We start from the raw sequence: 15,885 nt of genomic DNA, 5'->3' as shown, positions 1-15,885 counted from the left end.
AAACAACAAACCTTTTGTACAAACAAGAATCACTTTGACATAAACTGCAAGTTTGTGTCTGTCTCATGCATTTTTGGTTAAAACGTGCTTGTTATTCATTCACTGAAGTTACTCACACCGAGTTGATTAGCCAGAACTTTTCAAGTAAGAGTAGTGATACTTCATAATAATAGTATTACTCAAGTAAAAGTAAAAAGTACAGTAACCAAAAAGTCACTCAAGTAAATGTAACTGAGTAAATATAATTACTAGTTACTACCCACCTCTGGCTGTGACAAAATATTTTTTAAACACCTTAAAATTTTAATTATATATATAATTTTTACTAAAATTATATATTTTTATTTTTATTTATTTACATCGAATAAAAAGTGTGTTTAAAAAACTAAACAAGTTTCAAGGATTTATGTTCCATTTTAAATTGAATGATTTATTTATTTGCGCTTAATTTACTTTTTATCTTCTGTATTTTGAGTTTAAATCTTGTTATATATAAATTATGATCCATGAGTATTTATGTTACGTCTGTTAGAAATCATCATCAAGACCAACGATAAACACAGAACAGACAAAGTATAGAAGATGTCGTCGACGGGTTTCGGGAAGCCCCTCGGCACCGCTGCCTTGCCTTGTCCCTCCGTCCTCGACTCCCTCGCTGGTATGCTGCTCGGTCGCCTGGGACTTCTGCAAACCGGCGTCTGGCCTTTTCCGCCCTTTTAGCTCCATGTGCTGCGCGTCCGTCAGGGACCGCCGTGTGGCAGGGGAAGCATATGTCTCACGGTTCTGCACGTGTTTCCTAATCAGGTGTAAAATGGGGCCAGGGCCACTTCGCCAGGGGCCGCCGCTGCCCGCCTCTCCGTCCACTTCCGTCCCTTCCAGCCCGCCGCTCGGCGAGGTCGCCTCTTTGTCTGAACGGCATCGGGACTGAGCAGATTGGAGCGACTTCTGCCATTTCATGGCGCCGTGCACAGGGAGCAGATGCACTGTCCCCAAACAGGTTTTCATGCTACCAGCTCGGAGGGGGAGGAGGTGGCGGGCGCCCCGAGGGATTCAGGCGGGCAGGAGTTAACCTTTCATGGCTGCTTTTGTGCTCGCCTCATCCTCCGCTCATTTGTGAGGTTTAATCAGTGATTCAAGCTGCAGTCCTCACCTGAGCTGCTGTGACATTACGCCACCTTTTCAAATAAAGTCACAACATTTCTGCTCTTTTATTGTTTTTTCATGTCCCTGCAAAAGTTTCATTTTTATTTCCTGAACATGATTTTTCATCAGCGTGCTGCCGTATCCACTGACTTGCATCCATAAACAGGAATTAAAAAAGGTGGAGGCAAAAATAATTTGGTATAATTACATCATCATTTTTGTCCCAGCTGTCAAAGTTCATAGAAATAAATGAAACCATGGAAACAAAAATAATGAGTTTATGAATTCCAATAAATGAATTATTACTAACATAAACACATTTAATCAGACTGAAATGAATCGGATCGTCACTGCCGCAAAAAGAACAGGAGAGAAGATTTTAAATGATTAACCACTTTTATATATTTCTTTATTTATTCTTCAGCTCCTCTAAGTTTTTACCTTTTTAAGATTTTGGTTTTGTCCTACTTTTTACTTTATTGATCGAGATATGTGTTTTTATTTTTATTGGTTGTTTAATTTTCAGCAGAGGAGCTTTCACTGTGTTTGGGACAAAAACTCGTGCTGTGTAAGCTGATGCAGAAAATGATCAACAAAAATTCTCCATCCAGCATGTGACGTTCAGACCTCTGCTCTGAGGAAGTCTCCTACCACGTGTTCACACTCAGATCGGGCAGCAGTTTCCTCAGATTTACAGATTGGGGTCACACAGAAAAGCTACAGTGGGGTCAGGCTGATGATTTCACAGCAGGCTGGAAAAAGAGCAGGGGTTAAACTTGCTCACTGTGCCTCTGTCAGGCTTCAAACCACAAACTTCACAACAGCGAGAACTCGTGTTTGCTTCGTCGACGGAGTCGCAGCTGCTCCTCATGTCTGCATCCTCTATCAAAGCACAGAAACCTGCAGAGGGAAGAACGTCTCTAACACGCAACAAAATAAGTTGGATGCTTGTTGAAACTTTGGTCCCACCAGGCAGCTTCCTCCTCCTCCTGCAGCACCTGCTCCTGCATCATTTCATCCCGTCGGCTTGGGCTGAAGTTTGGCGCCGAGTCCGTGCAGGAAGCTGCAGTGGAGCTGCGTCTCTGAGGACGCCGCTGACCCTCGGTGCTGCGACTGGAGGGCGGCGGCTGCAGCGTGGGGACGGGCTCGCTCCAACGCCTTCAGCCAAATGGATGGCTGCCTGTCCCTAACAAACACACACTCTCACACACACACACATATACACAGGCGTGCCGTTTCTCCCTTCGTGGGCCGGCTGCCCAACGCCACCTTTGGGCCCAATTACCAAGTTGTTTCCATCACTTGGACCGCGAGCCGGTTCCCCTCGGTAAAGTTGCTAATGAGGTTCGGGCTTGCGACCGCTCGTCTCTCAATCTGTCTGCTGACCTTGCCCTTCTGTCTCTCTGGCACTCGCAGGGAGACAGGAAGCCCCCGTCCTGGCAGCCGGGCGGCCGCCGGGAAGGACGCCATGTTGTAGCCCACCGGTTTTCGCGGCGCAGACCGAGCCAGCGCCTCGCTGTGCCTCCAGGCGCCAACACAAACTTGTTATTTCCAAGTGACAATGGGAGGAAAGCAGCGCACGTGTTGGAGACGGTAATTGAATCAAAGTGCGAAGCTTTGGCTGGAAACCGGCCACCGACAACACGTGTCCTCCGGTAGGCCACGGTCACGTGACGCTGGGCCATCAGCATGTTGTAGAGCGCGAGGAGGGCCAGCCAGCGGCAGAGAGCTGGCAGATGGACGCGGCCGACGTTTCATTAATGTAGGACACCGAAGTTTTTCATGTTCGGCCCGACGAGAGACAAACAGCATCCCGCCGCTCTGTGACAGAAGCAGACGCTCGCCACACGTTCATCCCGAGTACTACACGATGCCCTCCTGACGCCTCACTCCGTGGAAACATTCAATCTGTTTCAGTTTATAAGTCAGCAGGAAGATTTATTGTGAAACCTGACTGCAGCGGGAAGATCCCATCAAAAAAAAAATAAAAATCAATAATCAGTCAATATGGAGGCATTTACTCTTTAAAACGACGACGCTTGTGAAGACAATAAATAATAGCAATGTAACAATAAATGGTGAAGGGTCAGAAATATTATGTGTTTAAAACAGAGTCTACAGCATCGTTCTGTTTTAGTTTTCTGAATTATAAGTCAGGTTAAAGAGGGAGTGCTTTCATCTTTATTCAGTCCAAACAGTACTGCAAAAACTTCTTTCAGCATTAAAAGAAATCCTGCCAGGAGTTCGTGAAGAGGCACAGAGAGCGAGTGGCCTCGGTGCGTTTGTGCTGTCCTGAGGTGAAGCTTTCACCAGATGGTTTTCTGTCTTTCTTTTGACTGATGTCATCGTGAATCTGCCCCCAGCTGATTAACACAGTCATCATCACAGTCAGAGTTTTATGTTTAAATGTAGAAATGAGGTTTTGTCTCATTAAATATAAGATTTGAACGCGGCCCCAGTCAGACAGACAAGAGTCTGCAGTGAGCGTGAAGAATAAAGTTACTGACTGAAGTTCCTCCTCAGTGAGACTGAAGGTCCAGTTTGAGAGGATCACAGATCATTTATAATCAGGTAAAAACATCATTTTAGCTGCCAGTCAGATGCTTTAAGTGGCTGGAAGGAGGTCGCCGACCTTTCAGTCTCTAATGTCTGAAATCTCGTCATCGCTCTGAACCTGCTGGCTGGAATCGAAGGTGTTTTGATCTGTCAGGCTTCTCAGAGGTGAAGATTTGAGGCTTTTTTATTCAAAAAAAAAAACGGACTTCTGAAGCTGTGGGAACAGTGAGGACTCACTGTTGTTTAGTGGAAAAGAATTAAAGATCTTTCTCTTTGAGTCATGTGACTTTTGCGTTGTGTTTCCAGGCGGGAAGGCGTTTATGTTCCGCGTGCAGGACCTGAAGGAGGGCACAGTCGTCTACCACCACTCCGACAGCGACTCCACCCGTGACCACGTCGTCTTCCGCATCAGCGACGGTCGTCACAGCGTCCGCCACAAGTTCCCCATCAACATCCTCCCGAAGGACGACTCTCCGCCCTTCCTCATCAACAACGTGGCGGTGGAGGTGCAGGAGGGTGGGGCCGTGCGGCTCGAGGAGTTCATGCTGCTGGCCTCCGACCTCGACTCCAGCGACGACTACATCCTTTATCAGATAGTCTCCGCCCCCCGGGCCGGGCACCTGGTCAGGAGGACATCCGCCCATGAGACAGGTGAGGGCGAGTATTTAGACGTAATAATTAGAGAGGCAATGTGGGCGTGTCTAACGCTGGGACTCTCCCACCCAGAAGAATCAGCTAATCCAAACTCACTCTGATAGGTCAGCTGATACTGACCTCAATGACCAGAATCACCTCTGTGGTAAATAAATGTTTGTGATACTCGATTTGTGTTGAATTTAATGGTTTTGAAGGGTAAAGGTAAATGTTCACCACAGTCACATGACTAGGGGTCACACCACTGAGCTCCTGGAGGACGCTTAGCTTTACTCACTGAACCACAAACACATTCAGAAATAATCTACGAGGGGGTGAAAATGCTGATTTCTGGGTAAGAGGGCTCAGTCCTGCAGCTCTCTGCTGTAAACCATCATGTTCCTGTACTGCTGGTCTCTGAGCTCTTCTGTGCTCTCCCTGCAGGGTCACCGGTGGACAGCTTCCTGCAGAGGGACCTGATCCAGGGTCAGATCTTCTACCAGCACTCGGGGGACGAGCAGTTTGAGGATGCCTTCGACTTCACGCTGTCTGACAGCCACCGGCCGCCCAACCTGTCGCAGACATACGTGAGTCGGCTCTGGTCTGAGAGAGTGACAAGTCTGAATATCGCTTTGAGACTTCCTCTTCCTCTCACCTCTTCCTTCCTCCTCTTCCTCCCTGTGTGTAGACGGTGGTGGTGCACGTGTTCCCGGTGGAGGACCAGGTGCCAGTCGAAGTTCCTGGCAGCGTCCGCTCGCTGACAGTGAAGGAGACGGAGGTGGTTTACATCACCCAGGCTCACCTTCACTTCACAGACCGAGAGCACCCAGATGCTGACCTCACCTATGTCATTACGCAGCCCTGCTTCAGCCCGCTACATCCTGGGTAAGGACCCGGCTGCCAGCTTAGCTCTGACAGAGGAGGAAGATCAGACCCTGTGACTGAGGAACTAACTATCGTGTTTGTATTCGTTTTCAGCCTGATGGATGCAGGACGTCTGTTCTACACCGACAGCACCAACGCCATGAAGAAGGACCACACAGCACCCGTGCTGAAGTCCTTCACTCAGGTGTGCAGCACCTGCTTGGTTCTAATACATATGAAGGAGTTGCTGCTGGGGGGGGGGTGGCTGGCGAGGTTGGCATGGGTCGTGCTTTTGCGGGTTAAGATGTAAATTTCTTGTTTTCTCCTAGCATGCTGTGAACCACATGAAGGTAGCCTTCATGCCGCCGGTCGAGGACATTGGGCCCGAGTCGCTCTTCGTCCAGTTCATCTTCTCAGTCAGCGATCACCACGGCGACACCGTCTCCGGCCTCATCTTCAACATCACGGTTACCCCTGTCGATGACCAGGCCCCAGAGGTCAGAGGTCAAACGGGCAGAGCCTCTGGTTTGACCGTGCTGTGGATGTCGTGCTGAATCTCTCTGTGCTCCTCAGGCTTTCACCAACCTGCTGCGGGTGGAGGAGGGCGGCGTGGCCTTCGTGACGGAAGAGCACCTCCTGATCCGGGACCGGGACAGTCGAGAGGAGGCGCTGAGGGTGGAGGTTCGGAGCACGGCTCGTCACGGCCGGCTGGAGCTGCGGGGCCGAGCGCTGCAGCAGGGAGGCGGGTTTACCCTGCACGAACTGAGAGGGCTGGGCGTCAGGTGAGACCCGGGTCAGGTGGTTCTGGACGTGCCGTGGTGATCTGAGCTCAGCGATCACTCTGAGAGCTCTCTGGTTTTATCCGCTGCTTCAGCAGATGGGTGTGTTTTCACCGGTGATGTAACGCCGGAGGGTTTTTCTGATTTCAGAGGATTCGGTTTCAGAGGTTCGGAAGTTTTTAGGTGATGATGAAGCCACTCACCGTGCTGTGGTCGACTGTTTGCAGTCAGTCTTGGTTTCTTAGAGCAGAAAGCACGGAGCGGATTTACTGCCAGCTTTTCTACTCCTCACTTCCTGTCATGTACCTCCTGATCCAGTGGTGGGCGTTCACATTAAACATGTTTCTAATAATGAGCTCAGAGTGTGCAAGTAGGTCACCTTTAAAGTGTTTCACCTGCACCTCTGTTTTAAACGTCCACTTAATGTTTAGATAAACCAATTATTGTTCCTGTTTTGCAAAACTGTTTTGTTGCTTTTTCTCGTCTCACATTTATTTGTAGGTGATGTATGATTTCTTGATCCAGCACATACGTCAGATAGAAACGCTGCAGTTTGTTCCTCTGAGTGATGCTGCTGTTTTTGCTGTTGTCGTGTTCTTCTGAAACCGCACCCTGCTAAGAGCGCCAGTCACATAAAATCCAACCAGCCGGTGGCTGTAACCGTGTGGTGTTCAGGGAACCCTGGTCACTCACCAACCAGCAGTTTGTGTTCTTAAAGTTCACGAAAATCAGAAAGTTTCTTCTTTTTTGGGCATCCATCATTTTTTTCAGTTGTCCATAGGTGACTATGAGTATTTCTATAATTAGCAGCTGTAATCTTTCTATTTTTATATTTTACTATATTTATACTCGGAGGCCAGGTTCTTGTTTTAGCTGAAACCCCACTTCAGGCTTCATATTTTATATATTGAGAATTTCTTTGTTAATGTGATGATTAAAGGCAGACTCTGTCAACACGTGACTTTGACTCGTTGACTCATCGTTTCCCTTTGTACATTTAAAAATAATTTTGTGCCAGTTTAAAACGTCTTGATGCATTCTCAATCATCCAGGAAAGTAAATCTCCAAAAGTTGAATCTGTTCATCTGGACGTAGCGTTTTGTGGGAGAAAGGTTCCGTCACTCATCCAAGTGACTTCTTCAGGCTCAGCTGACTGCAGGTTTCCCCAATCTTATAAACAGTACATCTGCATAATGACTGAAACCAGCCCTCACAACCCATTGTTCCTTCAGTGGGCTGGTTTCAGTCTAGGGCTGTGCGATATGACCAAAATCTCATAGCCCGATATAAGACGTATCGTCCTGATAACGATATAAATCACAAAAATGCAACATTTTCTGTAAATTCTGTGAATCTCGGGCAGCTCGACTTGCGTGAAGTGTTTCCAGCTGGGCGTCGTGTACCTGGAGTCGAGTGTTTTAACCGATGCATGAAATTATACATTTTTAGACATAAGTTGTAACGGCCGCCGTTTTCTTTGTGAGTATTTATTACACAGCGTGCTGCGGGGAAAAGCCTGTTCTAACGTTTGAGTCTAAGGTTTTGGTTTTTTTTTTAGCACCTGACGGCTCTTTTTTGCTTCTCATCCGTAAACGCACACTCTTTCACGTGACTCAGTTTATTTTGAAAAGTCTCAACAGGATCTTGAGCTTTATTGTGAAAGGTTTATGTGGAAAATAAACAAGCGGACACGCGATGGTTTTACCGTCGTTGTTGCTAACGACAACGCATGAAAACAGTCACTTGTCCGTCTGTAGTGTGGTTATATTAAATATAAGAGAAAGAGAGAACTTTAAGAAATTAATATAGCCACTACAGTGACCATCAAAACTATGAAAAAATATTGCTGTAAACAGTTTATTTTGCGACACCACGAAACAAACGATAGCGTAAAATGAAACGATAGATGTTTTTATATCGTCATCCGATATATATCGTTATATCGAACAGCCCTATTTCAGTCATTATGCAAATGTACTGTTTATAAGATTGGGGAAACCTGCAGTCAGCTGAGACTGAAGAAGTCACTTGGATGAGTGACGAAACCTTTCTCCCACAAAACGCTACGTCCAGATGAACAGATTCAACTTTTGGAGATTTGTGCCAGTTTATTTTATGCTTATTGTATGTCATAAGAGGTTCAGTAGTCTCCAATTAAAAAGCAGAAACTCTTTGGGCTCTAAACATCATCAGTGTTTGTAGAAGCTGGTGATGTCACCGATGTTTGACTGAGGAGCCTGTCACAGGTCAGCGTGACGGCGTCTCTGTGTTTCAGGTACATCCACGATGACTCTGAGACCACTGAGGATGTCGTTGGTCTCAAGGTGTCGGACGGTCTGAACTCAATGGATGTCGTTCTGCACGTTCAGGTGAATCTACTGAATAAAGGTGTCACCTGCTGAGCACCCAAAGGTTTCTACTGGCATGTAACAAGTGAAGAAGAAGCTGATTATAAAAGGTCAGGTGCTGCTGTGGGCAGGATACTGAGATACCAGCAGAAACCGAAACGGGAAAATTTCAGTTAAAAATTCACAGATTAAGACAGGGAGACACCCAAGTGTTTAACCAGCGACAGTCTGTCTCAGTGGACAGTTTATGGATAAAAGCAAGGTAACACATAGCAACCTAAACCAGAAGAGATCAGCGTGTTAGGGCATGACCACCTTTTATAGCAATCAGCTCAGTGCTTACAGGTGTTGCTCCACACCTGTAAACATTGAGTCCTGCCCACAGAAAACCAGGGGGAAATGCAGAGGAGGAACAAGCAGAGTGGGAGGGGTCAGCAGATGTGGCTGACATTGATGTTGGTGAATGTTTACTTTCTAGAATTTCTTGTTTCAGTGAACTGTGAGGAGTTTTCACTGGTTGTAGTTCAAACTTGGAGAGAAACCAGAGCGATGACTGTGTGTGTAAAAGAGACCAAACACAGTCGGGACTTTTAGCTGGTTAATAAAAACGAAATGTAATCCACCCCCCCGTCCTCAGGTGCTGCCGATGAACGACGAGCCTCCTCAGCTGGGGGGGCGTCTGCAAGGGGGGCTGAGCTGCGAGGAAAGGGGGCGTGTCCAGGTGACGGTGGACTACCTGTCGGCCACCGACCGGGACAGCGACGACTCCGCCCTGACCTACATGCTTGCCCGGAGACCGAGCAGGGGAGAGCTGCAGCGAGCCGGTGTGACTGTGGACAAGTTCTCCCAGCAGGACGTCCTGCAGGGTCACATCTACTATGCCCACACAGGTGAGCAGGCCAGGCTGCGTTCACGTCACGTAGTAAAAATGTGTGTTCCTTTCGCAGGAAGGGAACCAGCCTTGGGTGAACTCTGGAAAAAGTTTGAATGGGTTATAAAGTAGGTTTGAAAGCAGAAACTAACCCGTGGTGCATTCATAAATGAAATAAAATGAAACGAAAGCAGCTCTTTAGAAACGTTTGTTGTGGACATGCTGTTCTGTTTAAGGCGGGGAGATCGGACCTGAGCCGGTGTTCGACACGGTCACCCTCATCATCTCCGACAGTGAGGCCAGAGGACCGGACAGCTGCTGCCACGGGGAAGCCCTGCCCCCTCCTGTTCCTCTCCATGGTACACTTCCTGTTTACGATCTGAACATCACAGTTCTTCCTGTCAACGACAAAGTCCCTGCCGTCACTCTGGGTAAGATTCACCAAATTCACAAAAACCATGTGTACAGTTTACACAACAGCCTCATTCACGATGTCACGTGGACACACCTTTTGGATCTGTGTGAGTGAACCAATCAGAGAGAAGCCCTAAAATCGAAAGTCTTAACTTTCCTATGTAACAGCACCAGAGCCACAAAAAACTCAAACTGTCATCAAACTACTTTATTGCAAACAGGAAACAGGTTTGTGGTTATTTAAACTGCAGAAATAAAGAAATGTCAAAAATAACAAAAACCATTAAAAAACTGGTGATGTTCGCTCACTGACCTCCTTCAGGATTGGTCAGATTTTAGTGACGCTGACACACGGCGTTCACACAACCTCCTTTCAATGTTGTGTTTGCGTTTACATCTGTGAACTGTGGGGAAGAGTGGGCTTTCATTCCCACTGAAAGGCTCAGTGTGTGCGTGTGCGCATGTGTGTTTAATCCTCTCTAACCAACAACACACCGTTACCTATCAGTCCAACACACACTCTGTAATGGGAGGGGCAAGGGGGGCTAACATCTCTCACACACACATACACCGTCTCCCAGTCTTCCCAGTGTGTGTCCCAGTGGTCACTGGTCTCCATTGATAACCATGGAGCTCTTCAATCCCTGTTTTTGGCTGTGAGCAGTGAGAATGATCATCCATCCCAGGAGAGAGAGCGCGTGTGTGTGTGTGTGTGTGTGTGTGTGAGGGGATAATCTCCTCCACAGTAGAGACATCATCTGTGCATTGTCTCCATTTTCTCTGTTTTAATCCTGAGATGTTCTTTGAGGTGATTTTCGGTCACAGACGTTTAAACTGTGAGGTAGCTGCACTCAGTGACTCACCTGTCACAGGTGGAGATGATGGGAGATGAGAAACAGCAGGTCTGTGTTGTTAGTCGGTGGCTGAAGATTTTTGGGTTCCTTTACAAACGGCGCAAAATTCCCCAGAAATGATGCTTATCGGGAGTGAAATGTGAACACGATGCTTTATTTCAGGGCAATAAATCAGAACCATTTTAGTAAAAATGAGCCGTCTTCTGAGCTCACAAATAACACTTTACTGTGAGCTGTGTTGTCAGCCTGCTGCTGGCTTGATTACAGCAGGGATGTCAAACACTGTGGGCCAGACCAAAGAAACTCTCCTTCCAGTCAGTCTAATGAAGTTTAACAATGCATTAACTACTCACTATAAAACCAGAAATTTCTACAGTAGGTGGTCTTAACCTAACCTAACCTAACCTAACCTAACCTAACCCATGACTACCCCAACCCTACCCAAAAGAAAAACTTGTGAAACTTATGAAAATACATTAAAAAGTTTATGCCCTGCTTCCCATTTTTTAATGAGATCCTGTGGGCCGCATTTCAGTCTTTGCCGGGATGATTCTGGCCCTCGGACCTTGTGTTGGGAACCCCTGGATTACAGTTTCATAAACCAGGGTTTAACCATCGAGGCAGCGGATGAGAAGATGGAGCAGTTTGGGGGTGGCCGAGTTTTAATGTAACTGTAGGTTGGTGCTCTGATCCTGTCGAGCTTCAGGAAACCAAAATCAGAATGATCTCTAACTTTAAAGATTTAAAGTTAAACTCAGAGTTTATTCTGGAGACAGAGCCCTGAGTTTACACTTGCTGAGGTCTTTGTTTAAACTGGCCCAATACTTGGGGTGTGTGTGTGTGTGTGTGTGTAGGTGTGTGTATGTGTGTGTGTGTTGTCAGCCGGCTAACGAGGTTGGCACTGATGTGTTTTAAATGAAATCTGCTAATTGTCTGGTGGTATTACATGAAAACACACACACACGGCTGAGAGATTATCTCAGCCGTGTGTGTGTGTGTGTGGACAGCGGACAATGAGCGTCTTAACTAAACAAAAGACAGAACCTCCATTTCGTGCTCACAATAGGAGACGTGTTAGCCGCAGCTCAGCTGCCAGATCAGCTTAGCGCTGCCGACGGTGGGACGACTCGTAATCCTGCCGGCGGGTCTCCCTGCTCATTCGGCACCGGCGCACGGTTCAGGGCCGAGGGTGGGGTGTGTGCATGCGCGTGCGGTGGTGCTGGTGTTTGGGTGGGGGGGTTCTTCGTCTAATTAATTAGCAGTGAATAAAGACGCAGAATAAGAGCCTTAGTGGAGCGAGACGAGAGGGCCTCACATCCACGTGTTCCTGTTTTAGGACGACGCTGGTTTATCAGCCAGATCCAGGACTGTCCCTCATTAATGCTCACACCCATCCACTCACATCTGCCCACAGTGTTCATACTCCAACTGAACACAGCAGGCTTAGACCCGTTCCTGTCTGCAGGAAAGGGAGGGGTGGAGGCTGCAGGTGGAGGGAATTCTGGTCCTGGTCCTGTTTGAGTTTCACTCAATAAATAAAAAGGATTATTAAACGATGCCTGAACTTTAGTTAGAAACTAATAACCACAGGTGTAGTTTCCAGCTGTGAGAGATCTCAGTTTGGGGTAAAGTATTGAGAGTGAAAGAATGGACGGATTCGCCTGCATGAACCGTCCGCTAACACATAAGGAGGCAGCTCAACATCTACACCTGTACCTGTTGTGTACATGTCCAGCCCAGAGTTGTGTTAGCGCCTGAGGTGGGCTTCAACATCATGGCAGAAAATAAGCCAGTGCTCCTGTGTGCTTCGAGTGGACATCTTGGTGGACGCTGTGCTTACTGCATGGCGTACATGTGAGGAAGCAGTGGAGTTTAAATCCACCATCAGGTACTCAGTCAGTGTGGCGAGCAGCATAGTTGATAAATGAAGAATGAAGGTGTTGCTGTGTCCTGGTGCAGGCGAGTCCATGCTGGTGGTAGATGAAGGCTCTTCTATCTGTCTGTGCGGGGGGGTCCTCGGAGCGTCAGACCCAGACAGTCCCCCTGAGCAGCTCTTCTTTCACCTGGAGACTCCTCCCCTTCACGGCTTCCTGGAGAACACGCAGCCGACGCCCGGCTCCGAGAAGAGCAACGCGGGAGTGCGAGTCGGTCAGTGTGCGGTGCACGGGCAGAACCTCAGGGAGCCAACTCAGATCTCACTCTAATGTTTGTCTTTTCCCAGAATCCTTCACTCTCACACACCTGACCTCTGGCTTCATCAACTACGTGCAATCGGAGCACAAAGGGGTGGAGCCAACTGTCGACCAGCTGTCTATCAGTGTGAGCGACGGGCTGCATCGCTCCGCCCCCATCTCCTTCTACATCATCATCAAACCAACCAATGACGAAACACCATCACTGCTGCTCGCCAACTTCACCGTACGTACACCTGAGGCCTGACCTGAGGCATGATCAATAATCGGTCATCAATCAGCTATGACTTGAAGACAGCTGACTGGTTATTAAAAACATTGTCACCTCACCCCGATTGAGGTGACAAAGCTGTAATTGTGACATCAAACGAGAAAATAACAATAAAGACTAAACAAAATTCACACAAGAGAGTAAAAGTAAAAGGATTTCTCTGACTGAAACTGAATCTGTGATGATCCCAACAGCCTCACGGGGGCGCACTCCTCCTGTTCTCTGCAGGTAAAAGAGGGCGGGATGAGGGAGCTAATTCCATCCATACTGGATGGTTTTGACTTGGACGCCCCACCTGACCTGCTCACCTTCACCGTGGTGCAGCCGCCGGCTCACGGCAGCCTGATTAACAGCATCCACGGCACGGAGGCGGGAGCTGACCTCCTGCACAGGAGCCTCCCCGTCACCTCCTTCACTCTGCAGGAGCTCCGACGAGGTGAGGCAGTCACTCAAACAGGAAGTGTGAAAGTACAAGGTGAATACATTCTAGATTATTGGTGTGTTTTATACAGATGATCATCATTCAAACACTTTGAACCAGGATGACTTTGAACAAGAGCAATAATCGCTTTTTATTTCATATTCGGAGAGGGTCAGCAGCAGGGCCGTGTTCCCAACCATCTAAAAAATAAAATGCTTTTGGTCCATCCATTTGCTTCTGCTTATCTAAATCAGGGTCGCGAAGGGGCTGGAGTCCATCCCAGCTGTCTTAGAGCGAGAGACAGGGTATGCAATGGACAGGTCCCTAACACATAGAGACAGACAACCATTCACACCTATGGGCAATTTAGAGTTTACCTATCCCCATTAACTGCATGTGTTTGGACTGTGGGATGAAGTCGGAGTACCCGGAGAGAACCCACGCATACACGGGGAGTGCATGGAGGAATACCTTGGCCTCATAGTGGAATTGAACTCAGGACCTTCTTGCTCTGAAGCAATCGTGCAAGCTACTGGGCCACTGTGCTGTCTTGTTTTTGGTCCAGTGAGCCTAAAAATCCTAAACTTTTGTTCCTTTTATGATTCTCATGAGAATCTGGTTTCTTTTTCTTGTATTTTAATGCAAATCAAAAGATGAAGCATCGCCAGATATGCTTCCAAACCAACTTCCTTCCAAGCCAAACACTAGCAAATATGAAAAGGTATATCTTGCCACCACAACAGCGGTGCCAAGGTAGGTATCCCCGACAGAATTTGTTTCTTCTGTGTTGGGAGGACGCGTTGGGCTGTCCAAATCACAGACAAACAGTATCCCACATTCTTGATTTTTTTAGTTCACAAACACTTACTATAATGACTAACTACCCCTGAAATTTTGGAGATGTTAGCTCTTTATACAGTAAAGTTCCAGTGGGATACAAATAATATCAGGCTGATCCTGCCATAATTTGTTCCCCCTGTACAAATCACAGACAAACAGTATCCCACAGTTGTTTATGTTTTTAAACCCATTTTGCAGAGTAATTTTTTGTATTGACAGCAGTGTTGAATATTCTTACACAGTAAAAACAAAAAAACAAAACAAAAAAAACAACCACACGTAAAATAATTGCACCATAAAGACGGTTTGTTTTTATGTTATTTAAGGCTATGTCCACAGGTACATGGGTATTTTTGAAAACTGAGATTTTCCATTTTTGTTAAAAAAAAAAAAAAAAATCCCGCCCACATGTGCAGTTTTGAAAAAAATATCTCCATCCACATGTAAACACAAAAAATGAAGTCAAACGCTGTCAAGAACATGCCAAATCCTAACTGTGAAGAAATGTTGACCAATCAGAAGTCTAGACACCTGGGAGTAAAGTACTTCTGAAAAGTTTTTGTGTTTTTCTGGAAAGGCAGCAAATTTTGTGTTACTTTGCAAATGCCTTCATCATTTCAAATGTTAATAACTAAAGACAGTATTTTGGATTTTGTCTCACTGGCTCCCTTGGCCAGAGTTTATTCAATAAATAAACTAAAAAAATCAGCCTGAGTGATTCATAATCATAAGTCACAGCGCTGTGAAATATGCCTGATGGACTCACAACTTAGGAATGGACAAATGCATACAGCATACATAAATTTAATTAAAAAAAATTAAATGTATTCAAAACTGACGACAATGTTGGCGTCGGGATTTGGGTTGTGATAGCGTCTGTGGTGAACGTATAAGCCACGTCCGAAGTTCACTCTGACGCCTTTGTCTTTCTAAATGGAGGGACAGTAACTGTGTGTGTTTATGTAAAAACTGCAGATAGTCGGATTAACAGCAACAGTATGTTGTCTCTATCCCGCCATTGTAGAAATTCATCTCATGTAAACGTCACGTGGCACACAGCGTGATGCCAAAAAAGGCACACACCTTTGACGTTGCGTGACTAAATCTCCGTTTTCCTCGTCCACAGGTAAATGCAAAAACAGACTTTGAAAACTCCACACTGGCAGGAGTTTTTAAAAATCTCAGTTTTCAGTGATCCAAAACACTGTTTACGTTTGGACAAAAGGCCCAAATGCATAGAAAAAGCTGCATTTTCAAAAATACCCGTGTACATGTGGACGTAGTGTAAGAGTTAGTAGTTTATTTTATTGCTACCTGTAATTTATTGCAGTTAATTTTTATTTGTTTAATTGTTTATAAAAGGTTCGAGGTGTGAAATAAACTGCAATGGAGTTTGAAAAAAATATGTGTGTGTGGTTGGAGGATGTGTTTGTGCCGGGGGGGGGGGTTTGCAAAGATTTTCTTGTAAAACAAAGGGGGGCCTACCAAAAAAAGTTTGGGAGCTACTGGCCTAGCCCTTACCCTAACCATCAAAATGAATGCCTAACCCTAAACCTAACCATAACCCAACTGTAACCCTGTCACTAAAACCACATTTTGAAATACACGTAGTAACAAATTGCTGAAGTTGATTGTATTGTACAGTGATTCCTAAATGTCAATTAAAAAAAACAAAAAAAACCTCACATTTTGAGTCTAA

The 15,885-nt window shown here is 46.4% G+C and overlaps 1 protein-coding gene across 3 annotated transcripts in view; it reads left to right on the top strand.

The window, feature by feature from the left end:
- The window catches only part of frem1b (Fras1 related extracellular matrix 1b), a 43,515-nt gene that overhangs the window by 11,884 nt on the left and 15,746 nt on the right, over nt 1-15,885 (top strand). For all 3 annotated transcript variants that reach the window (XM_063467011.1, XM_063467010.1, XM_063467012.1), the window contains 12 exons: nt 4,006-4,350; nt 4,777-4,919; nt 5,021-5,217; nt 5,311-5,401; nt 5,526-5,693; nt 5,770-5,978; nt 8,251-8,344; nt 8,961-9,213; nt 9,431-9,625; nt 12,422-12,610; nt 12,684-12,880; nt 13,154-13,361. In XM_063467011.1, coding sequence (XP_063323081.1) covers nt 4,006-4,350; nt 4,777-4,919; nt 5,021-5,217; nt 5,311-5,401; nt 5,526-5,693; nt 5,770-5,978; nt 8,251-8,344; nt 8,961-9,213; nt 9,431-9,625; nt 12,422-12,610; nt 12,684-12,880; nt 13,154-13,361 — 2,289 coding nt within the window. The remainder of the gene's footprint in view (nt 1-4,005; nt 4,351-4,776; nt 4,920-5,020; nt 5,218-5,310; nt 5,402-5,525; nt 5,694-5,769; nt 5,979-8,250; nt 8,345-8,960; nt 9,214-9,430; nt 9,626-12,421; nt 12,611-12,683; nt 12,881-13,153; nt 13,362-15,885) is intronic.

This window comes from Pelmatolapia mariae, linkage group LG23 (genome assembly GCF_036321145.2).
Source record: "Pelmatolapia mariae isolate MD_Pm_ZW linkage group LG23, Pm_UMD_F_2, whole genome shotgun sequence".
Taxonomy (NCBI): domain Eukaryota; kingdom Metazoa; phylum Chordata; class Actinopteri; order Cichliformes; family Cichlidae; genus Pelmatolapia; species Pelmatolapia mariae.
The sequence above is the reverse complement of the archived record's forward strand: the minus strand, read 5'-3'. Positions and strand labels throughout refer to the sequence as shown.